Source organism: Nuphar pumila, chromosome 5 (assembly GCF_984573655.1).
Source record: "Nuphar pumila chromosome 5, dmNupPumi1.hap1.1, whole genome shotgun sequence".
In the NCBI taxonomy this organism is placed as follows: domain Eukaryota; kingdom Viridiplantae; phylum Streptophyta; class Magnoliopsida; order Nymphaeales; family Nymphaeaceae; genus Nuphar; species Nuphar pumila.
The window spans coordinates 34934597-34960755 of record NC_143253.1 but is presented as its reverse complement, the minus strand read 5'-3'; the positions used below and the strand labels follow the sequence as shown (position 1 = coordinate 34960755).

Below are 26159 nucleotides of genomic sequence, written 5' to 3'. Positions count from 1 at the left end.
CTAGCTCCAAGATTAGTGTTATGCATTGCAAAATTCATCTCTGAAATTATTGGCTTTCTAAATTAATTGCACTGTTAAATTATAATGGGACAAGGTCCCGTGTTGTGTTTTGCCTGTTGATTTGCAAAACGATTTTTTTTAAAGAATTTGACTTTTGTTAAAAAGATAAAAGAGATAAACAATGTAATTAATGTTTTTCTTTCTATATGTCCCTTTCACAATGTGGTAATCCTGGATGACGGTTTTGGAGAAACCGTGAGAATATTAAAACTCCGTATGTGATTGTGCTCCTGAACCCGATATAGTGGTTCGCCTCTCGACCACGGTTTTAGGGAGTTTTCAGCCACTTTGCCTGGGGGTAGCGTTGTGATACAACTGTTGTTATTGGTATACCAAGAAAGTGACATCAATAGATGTTGATTTTCCTAGTGTCCCAACATTAGATGTTGATCTCTAATGCTCTGATGAATGATGTTGATTCCTAATATTGGTCGAGCAACAAGTGTGAAACTTAGTGATAAAATATAAATTGTGTGTTAAGCTACAATTCAGAACCTATTTTGAATTTTAGGAATTTGTTGTGCCCGTTTTGAGTATCCACGGATTTTAATAAAATGTGGAACTAAACTTGTGTGCATTTATAGGGACATGCATGCAAAAGAGGACTCTGATAATAACTTAATAAATCATTCATGCATGTGCATTAGAATCATGCATATTTGTTGTTCTGCATTAGTTCATGCATTCTTGTTCTGTTTAATGTGAGATATTGTTAATGCATGATAATTGCTTTTGAATGCTTGAATGATAATTTGAATTATGACATTGTTGTAGTTATTTTCCTCTAAAAACCTGCATTAATTTGATTTATGCTTTTTCTTGCATATTTAGATTTTTTAGAGGAATTCGTATATAAAATCTTTGATTCTTACCTAGTACTCCCTATGTCTTTCACAAGATCTGGAACTCAGTGATGAGGGCGACTGCCACAGGGAGTTTGCGAGATTGTGTGACTTACTTCTGTTATTCTTGCATAGTGCGGCTCTATGATTTTATACTTTAATATAATTTTGTTCACAGACTTTGATTTTTGATTAATAAAGTTAGTTATTTTGATTGGATTGTTCAATGTAGAGATCCCTTATGGTTTGGAATTTGGTTAAGTCTGTGAGGCCCCAGATCTTTGGGTTTTGGTTTCCACAATTGTTTTAAAAAAAAAGTTTCACTTTTCAACGAAGATGAGTTATGGTCGTTACATTGGATGACGATTTTGGGGAAACCGTGAAGATACTAAAACTTCGTGTGTGATTGTGACCCTAAACCCGATATAGTGGTTCACTTTTCGATCATAGTTTTAAGGAGATTTCATCCACTTTGCCTGATGGTGGTATTGTGACACATCTATTGTTATTGATATACCAAGAAAGATTGATATAGCAAGAAAGTGACATCAGTGAATGTTGATTTCCTTGATGTCCCGGCCAGAGTTACCGAAAGCGTCTAGGTAGGTGGGGAAGCGCAAAACGTCGCGCTTCCGAAACGTGCGAAGAAGTGCCATTTTTAAATGGGAAGCACACTTCCTTTTAATGGGAAACACGCTTCCCTTTAATGGGAAGTGCGCTTCCCATCTCGCTTCCTCCACGCATCCCTCATTTTTTTTTTATATTTTTTTTGTATTTTTATTTTTTTCACTTCCCTTTCGCTTCCTATGTCGCTTTCGGTTCGCTTCTTAGGTCGCTTCTGAGACGATTCTCGATTCCCTCCTAAGTGGTCCCACGCTTCCCGCTTCTTAAAATTTTGATAGTGCCTCGCTTCCCGCTCTCGCTTCCTCAACTGGCAACCATGGTCCCGACGTTGGATCTTGATTTCTAATGTTCCGATGGATAATGTTGATTCCTGATATCGGTCGACGAACAAGTGTGGAACCTAGTAATAAAATACAAATTGTATGTTAAGATACAACAGGGAACCTAACTTAGACTTCGAGAATTGTTGTGCCCATTTTGAGTATTCACGGGTTTAATAAAAAGTGAAAATTAAAATTGTGTGCATTTAATAGGGACATGTATATAAAAGAAACTCTGATTAATAACTTAATAAGTTATTCATGCATGTGTATTGAATGATGTATCTTTACTGTTTTGCATTAGTTCATGCATTTATATTTATATTGTCCTGTGTAAAAATTATTATTGCATGATATTTTTTTAATGCTTGAATGGTAAATTGATTAAGAAATTGTTGTTATATTTCTCTGAATTTATGTATGAATTTGGTTTATGCTATTTTCTTTCTGTTTGGATTTTTAGAGGAATTTGTACAAAGAACTCTGGTTGTAACGCCCCAAAATTTCAAACTTATAAACCTTTTTTAAAAGTTCAAAAGGCTGGAAAATTCTTTTCTTATCAGAGCTTTTGAAAGAGTTTTATTTAACATATCAGCGAAAACGATTTTCTTTGAATAAGAAAGATGAAAGGCAAGTTGACAACCTTGGACGCGTTAGCGTAAAAATCCACATTTTTACATAGAAGTAACTTGCAAACATTTTAATAAGTCATTGCATTCAAAATAAGATCTGATTGTATAAAATTTGGTTTTCCTGAGGAAAACCCTTGCCCAAAACCTAAAAGTACAGGATGTGAGTTGACAACAAAACTGTGGGATCTCGAACCGTCTCGCAATCACGCCATCGCCTGCCTCACAACCTATTCGTCACATGTGCCTATGAAAGGGGTTAGTCTCACAAAAAATTGGTATATGCACAAATAGGACAATAGAGAACAAAATTAAGTGTATGCGTTTAATTCTATCATGCTCAACAGTTTATATAAGTGAGAAACTCTATAAGCAGTTTATCAACACAAGTAAATGCTACAATTAGCATAAGCAGTTCATCAACACAAGTAAATGCTACAATTAACATAAGAAGTTTATCGGCACAAGTAAATGTTACAAGTAGCATAAGCAACAATTAACAAATAGTACAAAGCAAACAAGAAGTGAACAAGATAACTTTCGTTTTGATATTTAGCTAGCCTGCAGGTACGTGCAAGACACGAATCATAGAAACATCTGAAATTAGTTTGGGAGTCTATTATGTTATGTATTTTCAAATACCCTGAATAGCTAGTTGAATCCGCTCCTAAGGGGATGGTCGGTGACCGAAAGAGGATTCCCTCAAAGGCATACGTAGACAACGGATGCATCCTACTTCTGAAGAAGTCTGTGTGATCTACCACCTAGGATAATCTCTAGTAGTCCCGTCCCCTAACTTCGATGACTGGGGATACCGAGTCATTGCTCGATGGGTGGTTGTTAACAACCTGTCCATCAGAGTTTTTGTACCATCCTATCCCCTCTTTTGACAGGAAACTACATGTCGAATGAGCGTTTTAGGTTTTCTTTAATTGAAGACTCATTTTGCATGTTCTGGTCTGATCGACCCAACTCGAGCATCTTGCCGGTGAAGGCGAGTTATCACTATTTATGTGATTACAACATTGTGCCATTAGCACGATTCGAGGTCACGTGACCGTCTTATCTAACCATCGTGGTACTGCCATGACCCACATGTCTACGAGTACGCTACGACGAAAGGGGTATAAGTTTCACAAAAAGGAAACCCCAACACAAAGTTTCGCAAAGATGCAATGTAATGCAAAAACTCCTTTGACAAGTTTTATCTTTCGAAACTGATGTACAACACTTGTGCTAATTGCACGCTATGAGATTGCCATACAGGTCTGCCCAACACTTTTTTTTTTGAATACCCTGCTGCTCAACAGGTCTGGCAGAATCGACCAACTAGACTCGGTTCTGCCAACTTGGTAGGGCCCAACAGGAGTCAAGACTCAGTCTGGCCCAAGCTGGCCAGACTGCAATCTAGCAAAAAAAAATTCTTTAAAAAAAAAAGACGTAGCCCCAGCCGAGCCCACTCGACTGGGACCTGCGGGCCCAAGTCAGGACGTGGTCAGGTCTGGCCAGGTTTGGCCAGCCGAGTTGGACTCGACTGGTCTGCCGACCAGGCCATAACAACCTCGTCCACCTGCATATGCCTGATCAAATACAAGCTGCATAGATGAACAGAATATTGGTTTTAAAACCTGTAGGCATTCATTTGCCAAAATTACACAATGATATGCAACCATGTGTATCATCAAAACCAACCATACGTGGACAGATTTAATAGTTCAATCTCAGTTCCACAAGCCATCAAATATACGTGGTGTACCAACTGGAGGCATATCCCAAAACGAAACGGTATGCATGCATGAATAGGTTATCCATCCAAACATGCTCAAATCCACAACATGATTATGCAAGCACCATTAAAAAAAAACATGCTGAAAACAGAAATAAACTTCATGCATCCACGATTTTTACATAAATATTGAACTATCTTAAACAAGCACTCCCTGCGCTCTTTTTGTCATGATAAAAATCTGTTTTATCATAAAACAATATGTACAAAAAATTATATTTTGTAAGGCTTGAAAGAATAACAAAATACTTTCAAGGAAATCGTATCCACCAAAAGAAACGTCTAAATAAGCATGTCTACTACCAATAAAAATTCTGTTTTGGTACATACTGAATTTTATTACATGAAAGCATGAAAATACAAAAGGGTACAACCATGGAGTAAGATCCATGCATCCTCCTTCATACATTTTATGAAAACATGGATTTAAACCTTTTTTTGCATGAATTTCTGTCAAATTATTGCATTGAAATCCAATCTATATCAATTTCTCACTTGATTCAAGAGAGAAAACCCATACCATGAATAAAAACTTGAAGAAAAACGATGGTGGAAGTTGAAAAACATGGGTAGATGGTTGGAGAAGTCCAAACTCTTCTTTCTCCTTCCTTTCTTTTCCTCTCTCTCCTCTTTCTTTTTCCCTCTCTCTTTCTCTCTTTTTTTTTTATCTATTTATAGGGATCTAGGTGGGCTGGAGAAGAGAGTGCAACCCGAGCTGGAACTCTCTTCTCTCTTAGTGTTTTTCGAAAAGTTCGGAACTCTTAAGTTTGACTTTTTCAAAGTTTTATTTTATTTGAAACTCCATGCTTCTCCAACCTTCTTAGATGTTTCTAAGTGTGTTTAAGGGCTCTATTAGGAGTCCTAAACAACCCTTAAAATAAATTTTAGGAATTACATTAAATTAATTAATTAACTATTTAATATTAAATAATATATAAATTTTTAGAAGCTTTCAAAAATTGCCAAATTAACCTAGGAGGCTTCTTAACATTAATAAACCCTGATTTAAAGGTTTTTGATGAATTTAAAGTGGGAAAAATCATTGGGCATGGATCTGGATCTAGATCCAAGATCTAAGTCCATCTCAAAAATCCAAATGGGTCTTGAGTTACATCAAATCTAGATTAATATGGGTCTTGGATAGAGTCCAAATTCATGTTAATTTGGATCAAATCCGGTCCGATCCAAGTCCGGATACGAATTGACAAATTGCTCAATTTTTGAAAAAATGCGTTTTTCGGGCAAATTGTAGCCCAAATCAAGGAAAATGAAATATCGTTGAGCTCATAATTTCGAGATGCATCCAACGATATATAACTTGAATTTTGCTTATGAAATTTGCCCAAAAATAACTTGAATTTCGCTCGAATTTTGCTTGAATTTAAATGTTGAAAATAAAACTTTTTCCTACATTTTAAATGGCTCATTTAGACTTAGTATATAAGACCTGGTCCATCGGTCTAATATCGAGGTTCAAATGATTTTTCTTCTATACTTAGCCAAATTTTTGAAAATATCAAATTTAACTAAGTGTGAAAATACACGATATTACAAAAACTGCTTTGCCCTCCTTCCTGTTTTTCAAGTTTCGACGCTGTTGAGTGCTGAGCTGCGACACCCCGACGCTGGCGATGCTTGCTACCGTCCGACGAGCGTGAACTCAGTCTCCATCTCGAAGGTACGTTATTCTCTCTCGTTCTCTCCATCAGTCTATCTCTCAGTCTCTCTCTCCACTAGTCTCAATCTCTCGGTTACCTTTCTCTCTCTCTCTATTTTCCCCCATTTTCATATTGCGTGCCTCTCTCTTTCTTTTGTCAATCTTTTCCCCTTTATTGTGTACCTCAGTCTCTCTCAATCTCGGCTAAACAAGCCCATTTTTGAAAAAAAATTACCTATTTTAGGGAAAACTCAGTTTAGTTGGCTCGTTTTCTTAAAAATCTATCTATTACATAAAACTATGTAATATAAACATTATATTGTTGATATATAGATATATAGTATATTAATGCTGGCTCGTTAAAACTTAAAAATTATATATACTATATATATATATAATTTTTTTTATATTTTTGCCACACCCCCGCACCCAAGTTTTTTGAAATGGCCTCACTCGCACTTGCACCCATGTGACATAGGTGAACGTAGTCTTCTCCTGGTTCTTAGGGTGAACGACCACTTGATTATATCTTAAATTTCCATCCAGGAAACAAAAATAGTGTTGGCCTCTGAGTTGTTCTAATATCTGGTCAACGAACGATAGCGGGAAATGATCTTTCCGCATTGTGTTCAGTTTTTGATAGTCGATGCAAACTCGCCACCCCGTGGTAGACCTCGTGGGGACGTTCTCTCCTTTATCATTGCTGGTGACAGTGATCCCAGATTTCTTGGAGACAACCTGGGCTGGGCTCACCCATTGACTGTCGGAGATGGGATAAATGATCCCTGCGTCCAACCAATTAACTACCTTCTTTTTCACCACCTCTTTCATGTGTGAGGATTCAACCTTCTTTGCATTTCTCTAGAGAGTTTAGCGCTCTCTTCCATGATGATACGATGCATGCAAAAGGAAGGATCTATCTCCTTGAGATCCGCCACAGACCAACCAATCTCCTCTTTATGCTCATGCAAAACCAGCAGAAGCTGGCACTCTTGAGTGCTCGTTAGGTCCGCTGAAATGATAACCGGTAGAGTATGATCCTTTCCTAAGAAAGCGTACTTGAGCGAAGCTGAAAGAGACTTTAGCTCAAGTTCACGCAGGTTCTCAATCAAAGGTTTGGCGGGTTTCTCTGCCAAATCAGGGGGGCTCAAAGTGCCTGGTCCACTGCAGCTCTCCTTACAATCTATCAATCAAACCAAAACTATCTCCCTCGAGTAATTCATCCTCCTCCTCCTGAGGTGGATCACTCAACGTCCATACCGGTTCTGCTTCCACGAGGTCTTGGACTAAGTCAACTTGGAAACAAGCATCCTCGCCTGTAGGGCCCATCACAGTATTGAAAATGTTCAACCACATCTTTTTATTGCCGAATAGTACATCTATCGCTCCTGTGCGGTAGTTAATGCATGCATTGGCAATAGCTAAGAAGGGCCAACCTAAGATAATGGGCGTCTGCCTAATCTGATCAACTCCCTCCATATAAAAAATGATAAAGTCAACAGGGAAGTAGAAATCTTCTACCTTGACCAAAATATCTTTAAGAATCCCTCGCGGGACCTTGATCGATCTGTCTGCCAGCTGCAGGGTCATCAGTGTAGGTTTCATCTCTTTTAGCCTGAATGCGTCATAAAAGAAACCCTACAAGATATTCACACTTGACCCAAGGTCAAGCAATGCCCGCTCAACAGTGATGCCTCTAATGATACATGAAATGATAGGAGCCCTTGGGTTCTTGAGCTTAGGAGGAGTTTGGTGTTGTAACACCACACTAACCTGCTCAGTCAAATAAATCTTTTTTGGCACATTGTACTACAACTTTTTTTTCTGCGTACAAAGTTTTTTCAAGAACTTTGTACATGCAGGGACTTGCTTCACCTCCTTAGCGCCTTGACAAGCTGTAACGACCCCAACTCATACCCTTTGAAAAATGCAATTTTTTTCTAAGAGTTGCGGAAAACTTCCCAGAGACCCGGGGTCCTTACAGTTCCAATTTCAGTCGGATAACCACACCACAAACAAACTTACATTTATCATCCATAACCAACCAACTAAACTCTTTTATTAATGAATCAATAAGAGTCTCATACACAACTCAAAAGTGAAGAAACAACTGCAGAAAATAAAAAGAACTAAATGAAACAAAAGTAGAGCCCACACTGTCCGTAAGTGAAGCAGTTTGAAGCAAAAGTGACCCTCGTATCTCCTTAGAAGCGAGTCGACTTCACTGATCACCTGAGGCTGCGAAAAACCATAAAAGTAGGGTGTCAGAATTCAAAGAATTCTGCGTACATGTCCCTCTAGTGAATCAAATAAAAACAAAGGACTTAAATAAGATCCATGTAATATTTTAGAGGGATACAATTATAACCAATTCATAAGACAATTATAACCATTTATGCAAAAATAGAATAAACATTAAGCATGAGGGAACACGAAGTAAGTAACATGGATCACAATTTAATCAATAAGGGCATTTAAGTGCAAGAGAGAACAACATCATGCATTGATCAACATATAACAACCAAGGGAACAAGTAAACATGCATGATCTAATGCATAACAAGAATATGCATGATTTATGTGGAATACATAAACCCTTTATTATCTTTCATTTAAGCTTCCCTCTTTTCATCTGCATGTCCTATTAAATGCAAACAACTTTAAGTTCCTCTTTTTAATTTACCATTACCCGCAGATACACCAAACGGGTACAGTCCCCGAGGTCAAGTAGGGTTCCCGAGGTAACTTAGCACACAATTTGTATTTTATTACCGGGTTTCAAAATTAGCCCTCAATCGATATCAGGAAACAACACCATCCATCAGAACATTGAAAAACAACATCCAATGTCGGGGACACCAAGGAAAACAGCATCCACTGACGCAACTTTCTTGGTATTCCAAAACAACAACAGCTGTGTCAAAACATACCACCCCTAGACAAAGTGACAGACTCTCCCTAAAACTGTGGTAAGGAGAAGAACCTCAATATCGGGTTCAGGGGCAACAACATGCACACAAAGTTTTTTGTATCCTCACGGTTTCCCTAAACCGTAACATCCAAGATTCCCACACTAAAGCAGAGACATCAAGGAGACATGAGTTACACAGTTCTTTACTTTCTTTTATCTTGTTATTAATTCATCTCTTTTACATTTGCAAATCAGCATGCAGAATGAATAACATAAGCTTGCAAATCAGCATGCAAAAATAAGCTCACAAATCAGCACGCACAGCTCTTCACGGTCTACCACCCGTGGCAACAATAAAACAACGCAATTAAAACCATAATATAAATGTGATTTTTGCGATACATTTAAACAATTAAAGAAGGAGCAACCCAAAGCTCGAGACTGTCCAGACCCGCGGTGATTCACTTGGATCATCGATGCACCATATGTGAAAACCACAACATACTACAACGCATTACTTTTAAATGCTTCAAAATGCACATTCATACCAATTTAACAATGTGCCTCAACTTGCACAATCATATGCATGTGTTCACCAACTATGTGCGAGTGTTCAAGTGTGGTCATTTATGTAATGCTTTTATGCAATTCATCTACTTAGGACAAGCACACATATTCACTAAATGCACATATTCATGTCACCCGTATGCTGCATGTTAGTGCACATATTCCTGTCAATGAAATCTTCCACATGTGAACAACCATGCAAACTCACATAAACACCGAATGTAACCATTCCACCTATGAAGTCTGTGTATGCATGTTAGCCCACTCTTGACACAATCTAAAAGTTAGCATACATGTTTTTTTTTTCCAGAATTGAGCCAATACTGAGTCTGCTAGAAATTTTTATTTTTCTTTTTCTTTTTGACAACTACTAGGCACAACCCCTATTAGTCTCAGGTTTAATTAAATATCCAAAACGATTAAGCTTTAACAGTTTCTAATTAAAAAAAAATTCAAATTTTCAATACATTATTTGGTTAACCAAGACATATCAGATTTAAGAATGGATGCAAGCTCGATTCATTCTAACAAATCAGGTTCAAATAACTGATTCAGATTGACATAATAAATCTGAAGTAAACTTTATTAAACCCCCAAAGCTCCACGTCAATATATATGTACATAACCAGAAGTTCAGAATCAATTTAATTACATGCTTGCGCTAAATAACACCTACTGGACCACTCATGGTTATAATAGAACCCCATATATGAAGATGATAAATAGATCTATATGCATCTTAAGCAATAAAATGAATGTATTAACAAGAAAGCGTAATTTAAATCCTACGGATGCTCATTACGTATGATAAACATGCATATCTAGATGAAATAGTCACAGTAACTTGCTAGGGTAGAGAGCTTATGACAACAATCACTCCATTACCAAAACCACAGATCACCATTCTGGGTAAAGAGCTTTGTACTGAGATACATGCAATAAAAAGAAAATCAGTATGTCCTGACATAACAGGATCCTACCATGCGTGTTAAAATATATGTAATATATATATCTATATATCTATATATATATAAATATATTTGTCATTCACTACCCGATAAGGGGTAGTTCTGTAAACTCGCCCAATAGGGGCATTTTAGTCTTTTTTCTTTTTCTATTTTTTTCCTTTTACCTTTTTCTATTTTTTCCATTTCTTTTTGTCTTTTTTATTTTTCTTTTTGTGCATTTAATGCACAGCCATTGGGGCCCCCAACAAAGAGTCGTTGGGCCCCCAACGGTCACAATTGTGACCGTTGGGAGCCCAACGACTCCTTGTTGGGACTCCCAATGGTCCCTCTCTCTTGCTTTTCTCTAACTCTCCCTCACTCCTCTCTTGCCTATAAATAAGTGGGGTCTCCCCCTTTGTAATGTGTGGCTTCTTCAAGCCCTTTAGTGCATTTATAAGATTTTATGCTTTCTAGCCATTATTGGCTTTTGTGTATGTCCTCTTTTGGACTTGTTCTTTGATTTCTATGTGTGAATGTCCATTGTAGGACATACATTTCTTTTCCGCATATTTCATTACATAGTATCAGAGCCTTGGTTGTGCTCTTGATTCATATAGCTAGTTGTCTAGCTTTCTCTCTCTCTTTGTTTGTCCTCCATTCTTGACTATATAATGGAAGGAGAACAAAAGATTGATCTCTCCTTCAAGCTTAATGGTACGAACTACATGATGTGGGCCGCCGCCATGGAAAACAACCTCAAAGGTAAAAAGCTTTGGGGATATGTGATGGGAACCATTAGGGAACCTCAACTTCAACTTACGAAAATTGATGGTGATCAAGAAAAGGCTCTAGAAGGAAGTGCTCGCATGAAGGCTATTGAAGATCACCAATCCAAGATAGAAGATTGGGAAAGTAAGCATGCAAAAATTCTTGCATGGTTCATGAACAACGTGGAGCTAAAGATTTGCGCCAACATTGCTAAATTCCGCCTAGCAAATGAAGCATGGTTCTTTATGAAAGGTATGTATACCCAAAAAGACCTTGCTCGTCAATTCTTTATCCAAGAAAAAATTCGTACCATTAAGCAAGGTGAAATGAGTGTAAGAGATTACTATAGCACTCTTGGACCTTTATGGGATGAGCTATCCCTTCTTGAACCCAAATGGGTATCAAGTGAAGATGTTGAAATGAGAAGAGAACAAATGGAGAAAGAACACTTTTTCCAATTTTTACATGGGCTTAGGCCCGAATATGAGCAAGTTAGGTCCTCCCTCCTTCATAGATCAAAACCACTTCCATTGGAAGATGCCATAGCCGAAATATGCCAAGAAGAAACACGTCTTGGCATGATTAAAGGAGAAGATGAAGTTCTTGCCGTGTCTAGACCCGGCAATCATATGAAAGCATATAAGCCTCCACACTTTGGGAGGCAAAATAACTATAATGGCAATTATAGGAAAGCTATTTGCCATCATTGTCAAGAACCGGGTCATATAAGACCTAATTGTCCAAAGATAAATGAGCCTCCAAAAGGTAAAGTTGCTACTATTGAAGAAGTTCCCCAAAAGAAGGAGGAGCCAATGAAAGGGAAAGCATCCTTCTCTCTTGCTCAACTATCCGAAGCACTTCAAATTCTACTCAAATCGCCGTCAACTTCGGGAGCCGCCATTGCCTCTTCTTCTCCTCCAGGTACGCCTTCTTGGATTCTTGATTCTGGAGCATCTTTTCATATGACCCCTATCGAAAATGGACTATCCAATGTATGTAGCAACTCCAAAAACTCTTTTGTCTCCACCGCCGATGGTACCTCTTTACAAGTTAAAAGTTTTGGAACCTTATATTTTTCGAAAGATTTTTTTGTGCCAAATGTAAGAGTAGTACCTTAACTTAATTTAAATCTTTTATCTGTCTCTCAAATATGTGATCATGGATGTGAAATCTCCTTCTCAACCAAGGATTTCTTTATACAGGATCTTTAGTCCAGGAAGCGGATTGGGCAAGGCCATAGAGGGGAGATCTCTACTACATGACCAATTTGAAACTTCCCACTAACTCTTTTTGTAATCATGTCCAAGATAAAAATATAGAAACTTGGCATCAAAGACTTGGACATCCAAGCTTCTTAAAAATGTACTCCTTTCCCTTTGGAAAGAAATTTTATAATGAGAAACATTTTGTTTGCAAGAGTTGTATTTTTGGAAAAATGAAATCCACCCCCTTTCCAAAGAGAACATTTGTGTCAAAAAGACCCTTTGAATTAATTCATTCGGATGTTTGGGGTCCTTCTCCGGTCATATCAAAAGGAGGATACTCATATTATGTTACTTTCATTGATGATTTCACTCGATATGTGTGGATCTATTTTCTCAACTTAAAATCCGAAGTTTTTAACTTTTTAAAAAAATTTCATATGATTGTCAAAAATCAATTTTCAACTAATATCTTCATTCTTCGATCCGATTCCGGTGGAGAATATCTATCAAATGAATTTCAAGAATATTTGGAAATCAATGGAATTTGTCATCAAAGGTCATGTCCTAGGACTCCCCAACAAAACGGTTTAGCCGAAAGAAAGCATAGACACATTTTGGAAACCACTAGGACTCTTCTCATTTCCAAAGAAATTCCTAAATGCTATTGGGCCGAAGCCGCCTTAACCTCCACTTATTTGATAAATAGAATGATATCCTCATCCCTTCAAAATATATCTCCATATGAAAAACTTTTTGAAAGAACACCCGATTTTAATAGGTTAAGAATTTTTGGGTGTAAGTGTTTTGTCCTTACACATAAAAGAGATAAGTTATCTCCTAAAGCTATCGAATGTGTATTCTTAGGATACAGAGAAAATCAAAAAGGTTTTAGGTGCTTCGATCCCAAAAGCAACAAACTATATGTATCCAAAGATGTTACCTTTTTGGAAAATGAAAACGGCTTTGAGAAAAATAAAGATATTGATGAAAGCGAATATGCTTTCTTATTTGATCTTCTCTCTCAAGAAGATGTGACTCCTCACCTAGAGGATGTTCCCAATGATTTAGAGGATACTCCTCTTAGTAATGATGAAATTGAAAGTAATGATGTTGAAAATAGGTCAATTCAAACCTATGCTAGGCGTGGTCAAGAAATTCCCATAAGTGCCTTAGAAAAATATTCTCAAAATTCCAACATAGAAGAAACCTCTTTAAGGAGATCTAGCCGAATCTCCAACCCTCCTAGTAGGTTTGTTTCCTATGAATCCCTAACACCTAAATATAGGGCATGTCTAATTGCATTACACTCTTATCATGAACCATCACACTATAATGAAGTCAAAAACATTCCTCAATGGGTTGAAGCCATGAAACTAGAACTTAGTGCCCTTGAAAAAGCTAAAACTTGGGAAATAACTTCATTACCCACTGGAAAGAAGTCTATTGGATGTAGATGTGTCTTCAAAATTAAAACTAAAAGTGATGGGTCATTAGAACGTTATAAAGCTAGGTTGGTAGCCAAAGGATATGCTCAAGAGTACAGAATAGACTATGAGGAAACCTTTGCTCCCGTAGCTAGAATGACTAGTGTTAGGACTCTTATTGCGGTTGCATCCATTAAAAAATGGCCTATCTATCAATTGGATGTTAAGAACACATTTCTTAATGGCGAACTAAGTGAAGAGGTGTATATGGATCCTTCACCAGGAGTATCCATTGGTGAAAACAAAGTTCTTAAACTAAAAAAGGCACTATATGGGTTAAAACAAGCTCCAAAAGCTTGGCATGACAGATTTAGCAATGTGATGACTAGCTTAAATTTTCGTTCATGTTATACTGACACTGCGTTATTTGTGAAAAGTGCAGGGTCCTCTGTAGTTATTTTACTACTATATGTTGATGATATGATCATCACTGGAAGTGATGAGCAAGGAATCCATGATATTAAGAAAATTTTAAAAGAAAATTTTGACATGTCTAACTTTGGTTTCTTAAGATATTTTCTAGGTATTGAAGTTGCATATTCACCCCGAGGGTATATTCTCTCTCAGATGAAACTTGCTGCTGACATTTGTGCCAAGTCTGGAATTTCGGATGATAAAAAGACAGAAACCCCTGAGGTTATCAATGCAAAGCTAAGGCTGGAAGATAGGACACTTCTTGAGAATCCTACTCCCTACCGTCAACTCATTGGGTCTCTGACATACTTATCCATCACTCGGCCAGACATAGCTCATGCAGTTCATTCCGTCAGTCAATTTCAACATGCACCTACAACTGTGCACATGAGTGCAGTCTTAAGGATTGTCAGATATATTAAGAACACCATAACTAAGGGAGTTTTTCTTTCCTCTTCATCATCACTTGATTTAATTGCCTATACAGATGCTGATTGGGGAGGAAATCCCAATGATAGAGTCTCAACCACTGGTTTTTGTGTTTTCTTAGGTGACTCTATGATTTCTTGGAGATGCAAGAAGCAGCATAAAGTATCATTGTCCTCAACTGAAGCGGAATATCGTGCAATGGCCACTACAACCATGGAGCTTGTGTGGCTTAGGAGTCTCCTCTGTGATATGGGCATCGTCATCTCAACTCCTTCGAAGATGTGTTGCGATAACAAGAGTGCTATCTATATTGCAAGCAACTACACCTTCCATGAGCGTACTAAACATATTGAGATGGATTGCCATTATGTTCGAGATGAATACTTAAAAGAAACCATTACACTGCCCTACGTCACATCCGAGTACCAGTTGGCGGACTTCTTCACCAAAGCTCTTGCTGCTCCTCGCTTCATGTTTCTTCTCAACAAGCTTTTCGTTGTATCCCCGTAAAGCTTGAGGGAGGGTGTTAAAATATATGTAATATATATTTATATATATATATATATCTATATGTATATAAATATATTTGTCATTCACTACCCGATAAGGGGTAGTTCTGTAAACTCGCCCAATAGGGGCATTTTAGTCTTTTTTCTTTTTCTATTTTTTCCTTTTACCATTTTCTATTTTTTCCATTTCTTTTTGTCTTTTTTTATTTTTCTTTTTGTGCATTTAATGCACAACCATTGGGGCCCCCAACAAAGAGTCGTTGGGCCCCCAACGGTCACAATTGTGACCGTTGGGAGCCCAACGACTCCTTGTTGGGACTCCCAATGGTCCCTCTCTCTTGCTTTTCTCTAACTCTCCCTCACTCCTCTCTTGCCTATAAATAAGTGGGGTCTCCCCCTTTGTAATGTGTGGCTTCTTCAAGCCCTTTAGTGCATTTATAAGATAGCCCTTTAGTGCATTTATAAGATTTTATGCTTTCTAGCCATTATTGGCTTTTGTGTATGTCCTCTTTTGGACTTGTTCTTTGATTTCTATGTGTGAATGTCCATTGTAGGACATACATTTCTTTTCCGCATATTTCATTACAATGCGTGCATCCAATTACATCACATTCTTGGCAGACCTTACTCATACGTACCATAAATCCCTTATGCAACAGGGGATCCAAAACTAACAGGTGAACAAACGAATAAAAAATTTGGTGTGTTGAACAACATCAAATCGTGAACCCATAAAAATGTATTGAAACATGTTGAATAAAAAAAATAAAAAAAATTCTGAATAACTTTAAATTGGAATCAGGGTTAATCCACAATTTGGACATCATACAACAAGAAGAATCAATGTATCCATATCCTAATCATGAACTCCCAACAAAACAAATGATACCCAAACTCATATTAAATCACCGATCAAACTTAAAATCAGTTTTAAGGTTCTTTATAGGTTCAAAAAGCCATCCTGAAACCTTAAACCCATACGAGATGAAATTTCCCTCGCTTGCTGAAACTAAATCCTTCTCAAGGAACATGTGAAGATATGAGCATGTGAAAAACTCACAATTTAACCCCATGTAATTCGACCCACCGAAAGCCCAAAAGAGAAAAAAGACAGGAATTTCAAGACGAGATTTTCCAAAAAAAATTGCATGGAATCCAGTCCATACCCGCTTTCTCACCCGATTTCAAGAGAGAGAACCCATACCTCAAAATCGACGTTTGAGGGTTGCGGCTATCGCGAGAAGGAGAGCGATTCCACCAGCCTCGACTGCTCCGGCGTCGTGGAGGGGATTTTTGTGCCGGCGTCGGTGATTGTCGCATGCAAGGGAAAGGACTGGAGAAGGGGGGCTGCCGTGAGGGCCTCCTCTTCCTCTATGTTGCTTAAAAGGGAAGGCACAGAGGGGGAGAAGGTCGTGGCTTCGTCGGTTACGGGGAGCCCCTCTCGTGCGAGGCGGCTACAGGGAGGAAAGGGAATCACTCGGGCCCTACCGGGTTATGGATTCGGGTTGGGTCCAACCCGGGTCTATGCGTTCCCCTTTTTTTTTCGTTACTTACCTGCTACGGGGGAGGCGCGGCCCGGGTCCGAGACCGAGACCCGGGATCCAGACACAGTCTGGATCCGCGACACCCCATTGCGGTGTGGATCCGTGTCTTACCAACAATGTGGATCCACAAGTTGGATCCAAATGGATCCAACTGTGGATCCATGCACTAAATTTTTATATTTATTATTTCTTTTTTATATATATGTATATGATATTAACTGTATATGCCCCCTTATGGGTCCTGGATCCGAAATACGGATCCTAGGCCCATTTGCACATTTCGCATTATTTTATAAAGGAAAATACATGAAAAATTTTCGGTTATTACACAAGCTGTCCCATTTGTGTTTCTAACGTTGCTATAGACTGGGTGTGAGAATTCAGGTTTGCCTTGATGTCTGCAAAAGCCTGAAGCATGTTATCCTCAAAGGTCTCGCTAGATGTTGGCTCCTGGGACTGAGGTTGGCTAAATAAGGGTTGAGCCTGAGGAAAACTAGGTCTTTGGTAGCTTGATTGGTAGTCACCTGGTCTGACTTGGGTTTGGGAAGGGGCAGGAGGTTGTTGTGGATTTCTCCATGAGAAGTTAGAATGGTTTCACCAACCCGGGTTATCGGTGTTTGAAAATGGGTTGTTAGCGGGCTTGGCAAAACCTTGCGCCACTTAAACTTGCTCTTGCACAAATTCAGGGTATTGCAGCACCGCGGGGCAATCAAGTACATGGTGTACTAGGCTAGCACACAACACGTACACCTGCATGGCTGAGGAGGGATTTCACAACAACTGATCCAATTTCTAGGTCAGCAGGTCAACCTTGTTTTGCAACTCAAGGTGTGTTTGTATCTTATACATGCCAGCCTTCTTCGCTCCAATAGGGATAGGTGCTGCCCTTTCTGCTTGAGAGGCCGAAGCGTAGTGCATAAATTTTTTACTCAGAGTCTCGAACATGGCCCACGCTTTGTCCTCACTCTTTAGCATGAAGGTGCCCCCACAGGCTGCATCAACCATCTATCGATTTTTCTTGGTCAATCCGTCATAAAAATACTGCACCAGTTGCTATAGGGGCACCTGATGGTGGGGACTCTTCGGAGAAGATTTTTCATCCTCTCTCACGTTTCATGGAATTGTTCTCCTTCAATTTGTGTAAAATTGGTGATAGCCTTACGATATTGGTTCGTCTTACCAATTGGTATGTATTTCTTCAGAAATTTCTTTTGCATTCTGTCCCAAGTGGTAATCTGGACCGTATCCAAAGACTTCAGCCTGTGATTGTCTTTATTTTTGAGGAAGAACGAAAAAAGAGTTAACCTCAATGCGTCATCTCCAAAATTATTGATCTGCACCATAGAGCAGATCTCTAAAAACTCGTCGAGATGATGGTAAGGATCCTCATTGCTAAGGGTATAGAAGGATGGAAGCATCTGGATGACGCTGACCTTAATCTCAAACTGGTTTGCTCCTACATTAGGTCTCACAATGCAGGAGACATGAGTATATTCATTGAGGATGAAATACTCCCTTAGAGGACGAGTAATTTGCTGATCTTCAGCCATGTGGTCGGATCTGCAGGCTCACTTAAGGATGGACTCTAGATCCTCTATAGGTTCAATGAGCTCGAGGTCTAGCGAGCGTTCTAAAAGTTTAGTTTTCTAACTATCGTAGCACGTAATCGCGATCAAACCATACCACGAAAGCAAGCAAAACTAAAATAAAGCTGAAAATAAACAACCACCACTCAGTGCAACCACTCACTGTAGATATAGAACTTCAAAGCAAACTACATGCAGAGTCACCTAGGGTACCCTAATAGGTGGGCGGTGCAGAAAAAGTAAACGGGCTCTATGTTTTGCACTCAGTGTGGTTCTAGCAATCCTAAATACGAAACAAAAGCAAACTAAGCAATCCTAGATATCAGCAGGAAATTGAACTAAACAATCCTAATAAAGTGCAAAAGCAAACTAACAATCCTAAATAAACGCGCAAAAGACAATAAAATGAGTACTTAGTTTTTAAATTGCCATTCCCATTGAAGACACTTGAAGACTTGGATCCTTCCCATTGAATCTTTGTTGTATTTCCAAACTTTCAATATATCCCACCGTAAGTTTGAGGGAGAGTGTTAAGTTGTACATGTATGTATATATGTATATATTTTCCATACATATTTGTTTCATATATATATATATATATATATATATAGGTCAATACCCTTTAGGGGTATTTTCATCATTTTACTTGTGTAATAATACTGCTTATTAAGAAGAGTCTTTTCTCTTGTTTTTTTTATGTCTTTATTTAATGTCTTTTTTGTAAAGAGCATGACCATAGAGTCATTGGGAGCTCCCTTATAGTCATATTTGTGATCGTTGGGAGCTCCCCAATAGAGCCCCATGCTCTCCCTTTGTGTATAAATAGAGGTTGAACCCCTCTTGTAACCAATACTTCTCTTAAGCATTTATTCTAAATAAAGATGAATGCTTTTTATGTTTTATATTTTTGTATTTATTTCGTTAATGTTTTATATGCACTTAGTGCTTGTGTTGTTGCCCCTTGTTGGCCCTTGTTTTGTCTTATAGTGTACTTTTGCTTGTGTACGTTGTGATTGTGATCTTATAAGCCCTTGGTGACATGGTTTGTGCTTATGCACTTTTTGTGATCTTGATCTTGTAAAACCCTTAGTGGCATTGTGTTTGTATTTTCCACTATTTCATTACATTTGACACTGTCCCTATCTTATGTGTTTAGTTTTCAATTTTGATCCTTTATTTTGTATTACTTTCTTTAAATTGTCATTGGTTATTGTTATTTTAAATGATCAACATGGATTTATTGTTAAACATTTGCATAATTTATGCTTTGCTGCTTTATGTAGTGAAATTTTTATACAAAGGCACAATAATATACATGCATAATTATGTACCACGTGCACCCTATGTCCTAGTTATACTCAACTCCCATTCATTCCATCTGTGTTTTATCTCATGTTTGTCTCTCAGACAAACCTTGAATGCTGCTTGAGCTTGTTTCTGCTTCTTTGTCATACTTTTTGAGCAGATATTCTGGAAAATGGTGTAATATTTTCAACTAATTCGTTTCAGGTTGCAGTTTATAGAACTTTTATTGTTTCTATTGTCTTTGTTGTTGAATCATTATGTTAGGGAGACGTCCTTGTCTTCAAGGCATGCCTGTTAAAATATGAAATGGAATGATTGGATCCGTGTTAACATTCCTGTTACTTTTTGCTAATTTTCTGAACCCCTTTAAACTACAGGATGCTTTTGTGTTGTGGTCCACATATGGATTTCCCATGGATCTGACTCAGGTTTGACCTGTTTTTTCCTTTTTTGAGCTTCAAATTACACAGAAATTTGGTATTGAATATAATGGTCAGCTATTTTCTTGTTTTGTTGGATTCCCAATTATCAGTTGATGGCAGAAGAAAGAGGACTAACTGTTGATGTTGACGGCTTTCATGTTGCCATGGAGGAGGACAGGAAAAAGGCCCGAGATGCACGTAACAAGGTACAATTTGTCCACCTTTGTTTCTTGTTTACTAGTAGTGTACTAGGATTGAATTATTTATCAAAACTGAAGCTAATAGTGCATTCTTCTCTGAAGTTCTTGTTTTCTATTGCTTCCAGCTGTTCTTGATTGTTTAAGTTATCATATTAGTTTATCAGCAAACAAGTGCTTTTTGAGTTGATTATTATTAAAAATTTGTTATGCTTATTTGGTTCTATATTTTTGAGCAAAATCGGTTATAGCTAATTTGGCCAACCATGACCATGAGAAGCTATAATTGAACCAGACAATGTAACAAACAAAAAAATCAAGAACCTATTAGGTAAAATCTCCCATTATATCCTTGCATTTGCAATGTTGCTGACTAGGTACCGACTTTAATATTCAATTCTAAGAGCATGATGACCCAGCTGCTTCCTTAAATTGTGAAATAATAGGTTTTGTTCCTAGGGACATGGTATTTTTCTATTTGATATGTATAATGCTGTCGAATATATGTATGGATAGTCTCTTTAGTTTTCTGTTGTATTGTAATGACCCCAACTCATACCCGTGAAAAAGTGACATTCTTTTTTTAACATTTGCGAAAACATTTCCAAAGACTCAAGACCTTTATAGTTATAACACATCTATAACCACAAGGGATCTTATACTACCATCATCCAAACCAAACCAACTTTATTAATTAAATTCATATAGCTTAAAAGCATGTGCAAAAGAATATAAATAAACTATAAAATGGACCCACGCTATAAAAATAAATAAATATCAACTAGTCGTACAACCCTCGTAGCTCCTCGTCATAGCAGTTCCCCTCACTAGCCTTAGAGACTGTGAAAAACACAAAATTAGGGGTGTCAGAATTAAAGATCAATAGAGAACATCAATTAAGCAATAAAGAACATTTATCATGCAGTAAGGAATAAATATTACGCAACCATTAATTTAGCACAAGGTAACAAGTAAATATGCACGATCTAATGCATAACAGAAATATGCATGAATAAATTATTATCTTTTATCAGATTTTTTCTTTTATATGCATGTCCCTATTAAATGTATATAAACTTTAGTTCCTCTTTTTATTACTATTGCCCGCGGATACTCAAAACAGGTAAAAATTTTCAAGGTCTAGTTAGGTCTCTGGTTGTAGCTTAACACACAACTTGTATTTTATTAATAGGTTTCATACTTAGCCCTCGACCGATATCAGGAATCAGAACCATCTATCAGAACATTAGAAATCAACATCTAATGTCGGGACATTATGAAAATCAACATTTACTAATGTATTTTCTTTGGTATACCAAAAACAACAGTTGTGTCTACACACCACCCTAGACAAAGTGACGGAATCTCCCTAAAACCGTGGTCGAGAGGTGAACCACCTAGTTGGGTTCATGGACACAACAACGCACACATAGTTTTAGTATTCTCACGGTCTCCCAAAACCGCAAGTCCATGATGTCCACACTAAAGAAGAGATATCGAGGAAACGTAGATTACACTGTTCTTTTCTTTTATCTTGTTATTAATTCAACCTTTTTATTTTGCAAATCAACATGCAAAATTAATAACACAGGTTCACAAATCAACATGCGAAGCTCATCACGGGACCACAATGCGTGGTAACATGGAACAATGCAATTAGAACAATAATATCATGTTTGATTTTTGCGTTGCATATAAATAACTAAAACAAGGAGCAATATATGCTCAAGGCTCACACGGCCTACGATGATTCGCTTTTGATCATCAATGCATTTAAAAGCAAAAATCGTAAAGAACATGCCACTTATGCATTCTTTTCGTATGCTTTTCAATGCACAATCATATATGCTAATTTAGAGATGTGCATAAACAACAATATCCATATGCACATATTCACATAATCATACCAATTTCATGCTTCCATTCATGAATTTTCTCAAAGTAAACAAGTGAACACTCTTACAATACTGCACGTGCCAAAACACAACAATTTCATGTATGCACATGCACATGAAAGCAACCTTGATCCAATAGAATGTATCAAAGCTAAGCATATGAAAAATTTCATCCTTTTGCATGCATAAGGCTAAGTCTAATACAAATAGCAAATTCTGGAAATTAACATGCATAACTGAATTTTTATCCAGATTTACACAAGCACATAGATTGAGCATAGACTGAAATAAACTGAGCACACAAACACATGGAATCTGAATATTTTTCGCACAAACAACTCAAACATTATGTTAAAAAACACGACAGTGTATATATATATATATATATATATATATATATATTTGTTTGGCCAATCAAATCCGATTGGTTGGGCCTAACATGTTAGATTTTATAAAATCCAGAGGGAGTGAGAAGGAGCTGCAGAGAAACCTTGATTCCCTAATACAGGAATTGGCTGCTAATCTTCTGATTATATGCTGTTACTAATACAAAATTTTGGGGTACTAAAATACCTTTTTATAATAAAGAATAATTACATATGTGCCATTAATAAAAGGAATACATGATTATGGGTCTAGACTCTGACCCGTGACCCGATATGAACAAAAACACGTCTTTTCACCCTCCCTCAAGTTGTGAATGGTTTTGAACCATGAACAACTTGCCTTTTAACATCAAAAACCTGTCTTTGGTCAATCCTTTTGTGAATATATCAACCACTTGATCGGTAGTTCGTATAAATTCAGGCTTAATCTCCTTCTCTTCTACCTTTTGTCTCACAAAATGTTGATCTATTTCGATGTGTTTGGCACGACTGTAAAAAATGGGATTGAAGGACATATTGATGGCACTTTGATTATCACATAAAATAAGTGATCGAGAGATCGATTCTCTCACTTCTGTCTGTAAGTGCCTAATCCATGTAACTTCAGCAGTAGCGGCTGCCATTGACCTATATTAGGCTTTTGTACTTGATCTAGCAACAACCTTTTGTTTCTTACTACTCCAAGATACCAAATTCATCCCAACAAACACACAATATCTTGATACCGATCTGCGTTCGTTTGGATCTCCCGCCCAGTCTGCATCAATATAGACAATAATTTCATGTGCATTTTGCCCATTTGTCCTTTTTCTATACAAAAGACCATCCCCAACAGTTCCCTTCAAGTACCGAAGTATCCGTTTAACCTCTTCCATATGCCCTTCATGCGACTCATGCATGAACTGAGATACCTGATTTACTGAGTAAACAATATCAAGTCGAGTGAAAGTGAAATATTGCAACATGCCGATTATGCTATGATATTTTATAGGATCCTCATATAGATCTCCATCTTGAGAACTGAGTTTTTGATGAAGGACACTAGGAGTTCTCAAGGGTTTGCAATCTTTCATACCTACCTTGTTGAGGACATTAATAGTGTACTTATGTTGGTGAGAGTCATTCCTTTAGAAGTACTGTCAACTTCAACTCCAAGGAAGTATCGTAGTTTCTCAAGATCCTTCATTTTGAATCTTTGATTCAAGAGATGCTTGACCTCCTCCATATGAACTTTGAAGTTACCTGTGATGATAATATCGTTTACATATATCAATAGCATAGTAACTATGTCTTGGTTCTTGAATATAAACAAGGAATGGTCAAGGAGAGATTGCCTAAAACCATATTTTTGTATTTCAAGAGAGAAACTATCAAACCAAGAATGGGATGCTTGCTTCAACCCGTATATCGCCCTTTATAATTTGCATACCTATTTTGTAGGATTGCCTTATGCATATCCAGTGGGTTGTTCCATGTATATTTTCTCCTTCAAATTTTCATGTAGAAAAACATTTTTGACATCAAGCTGACTAATTGTTCCATGATGTTCAATAGCTAAAGATAGTATGACTCTGATTGTCCCCATTTTCACAACTGAATTAAAGGTCTCATCATAATCTTGTCCTTGCTACTGTGTAAATCCTTTGGCTACAAGTCTCGCCTTGTACCGTTCTATAGTGCCATCCGGTTTGTACTTTATTTTGTACACCTATTTCGACCCAACTATATTTCTGTCAGGTGGTTTGGGAACATCCCAGGTACCACATTCACGTAGAGCCTCCATTTTTTTATTCATAGCTTCAATTCATCTTTTAGAATTTGGTGCTTGAGAAAATGTTGTGGGCTCATCTTCCTTGCCCAAAGCAGTTAGAAGAAGTTGAAAGTCTAGTGAAAATTTTTCATAACTGACCCATCTTTCGATCGGATGATGAGAGCGGGTGGATCTTCTAACATCAAAAGTTGAAGTGGATGTTGAGGATGTATCCATTTCTTGATTAAAAATAGTGGGCGCCTCTCTTCATCGTCGAGTATAAACAAAACCTTTATACCTTTCTAGATCCAAAGATGTCTCTCTACTGTCCTGTGCAATCAACCTATCATCAGGCATAGTTCCTTTATCCTTTTGATAACAATATGAAGAACAAATATCATTAGTACTTGAGAAAAGTTCAGAATTCAACCAAGGATGATAGACTTCAACTTCTGAATTTGATTCAGAAGAAGTGATGCGTTGATGATCAAAATTTAATTCATCGAAGATAACATTTCTTGATATTTTGATGCACTTGCTCATGGGATCATAGCACCTGTATCCTTTATAGTTATCTGCATAACCCACAAACCTACACTTCAAAGCCTTGTCCTGAAACTTATGTAAATATGAACATAACATACACAGCCAAACACACGCCAATCATGATAGTTGGGATGAACTTCAAATAGGGAAAAGTAAGGAGACTTGTTCTCCATAATAGTCATGGGCAATCGATTTATCACATGTACTGCTGAATGAAAGGCTTCTGTTCATGGAGTAATCAGAAGATTACTATCATGTATTATACTCATTGCACTCTCAACAATATGGTGATGCTTCTTTTTCAACAATCCCATTCTGCTGAGGTATACGAGGGCAATACGCCCTTCTCCTTATTCCATTACCTTGAAGAAAGTTAATAAAGTCACTTGAAGAGAATTCACCTCCTCTATCACATTGGAAGCAAAGAATGTTTTCAAAAAATTGATTCTTGACAAAAGAGTGAAAATTTTGGAATAACTTGAAGGTCTCAGACTTGTGTTTCATAAAGAAAATCCAAGTATAATGAGAATAACTGTCAACAAATATAAGGTAATATCTAGTTCTAGATACAGAAGCAATTGGGGGCAGGCCCCCAAACATCATAACAGATAATCTCAAAAGGTCTTAAAGCTCTTTTATTGATAGAATGAAAAGGTAAAACATGACTCTTACGTAAGAGACAACTAGAACATTTATTGTCATTGACATTTATTGTCATACCCCTCCTTCCAACATGTTTTCTATGCGTTTTCCACAGGTTTCCCTTGTATTTCTCAAGCATTTCCCTTTTATGGGATACATATTTCTTATGTTTGGTAAGTTTTTTTGTTAAACGTTTCCCATTTGTTTCTTGTTTCCCATTTCATATGCACATGAAAAACCTCATTTTTTGTTTCCGTTTCCCAAGATGTTTCCTATTTTCATTTCCCTTTCTGGCAACCTTGAGTTAAACCCAACTGCTAGCTAGGACTAGTTATTTTACAGAACTACCCTTGTTCAAAAAGGGTACACAAAATAGAAAATAAATACAGAAAAATGCAATAAAATACATATGTATGACCTATGCATATCGCGAACCACAATTACCAAAATACCTCTAAGACCACAATTACCAAAAGAACCATGTAGATTCTAACACAACCATTAGAAAATGATTGAAATTTTGCTTGAAGATGCTATTTTAATTCAATTCTGCATGACTAGTAAGGGGGCTAGGCCTTTTACCTAGCTTATCCCCCTTATCGTGGAGAGTTTACATGCAAGCGGTTTCCAACTTGCTAACCAAAACCCCCTATATCTGAATCACGATGAGACAATTATAACATTTTTGCTGGGTGTTTTTCTCCCTACTGCTTTTTAGTTTGGCCTGCTTGCCTT

The 26159-nt window shown here is 37.4% G+C and overlaps 1 protein-coding gene across 5 annotated transcripts in view; it reads left to right on the top strand.

Annotated features, from left to right (window-relative positions):
* Positions 1-26159, top strand: part of LOC149837351 (alanine--tRNA ligase-like) — a 172619-nt gene that overhangs the window by 108434 nt on the left and 38026 nt on the right. For all 5 annotated transcript variants that reach the window (XR_016431900.1, XM_090005981.1, XM_090005980.1 and 2 more), the window contains exons 10-11: positions 19964-20014; positions 20119-20214. Coding sequence is in view for 4 of the 5 variants with exons in the window: in XM_090005981.1 (XP_089862107.1) it covers positions 19964-20014; positions 20119-20214 (147 nt within the window). In the remaining variant the exon portion in view is untranslated. The remainder of the gene's footprint in view (positions 1-19963; positions 20015-20118; positions 20215-26159) is intronic.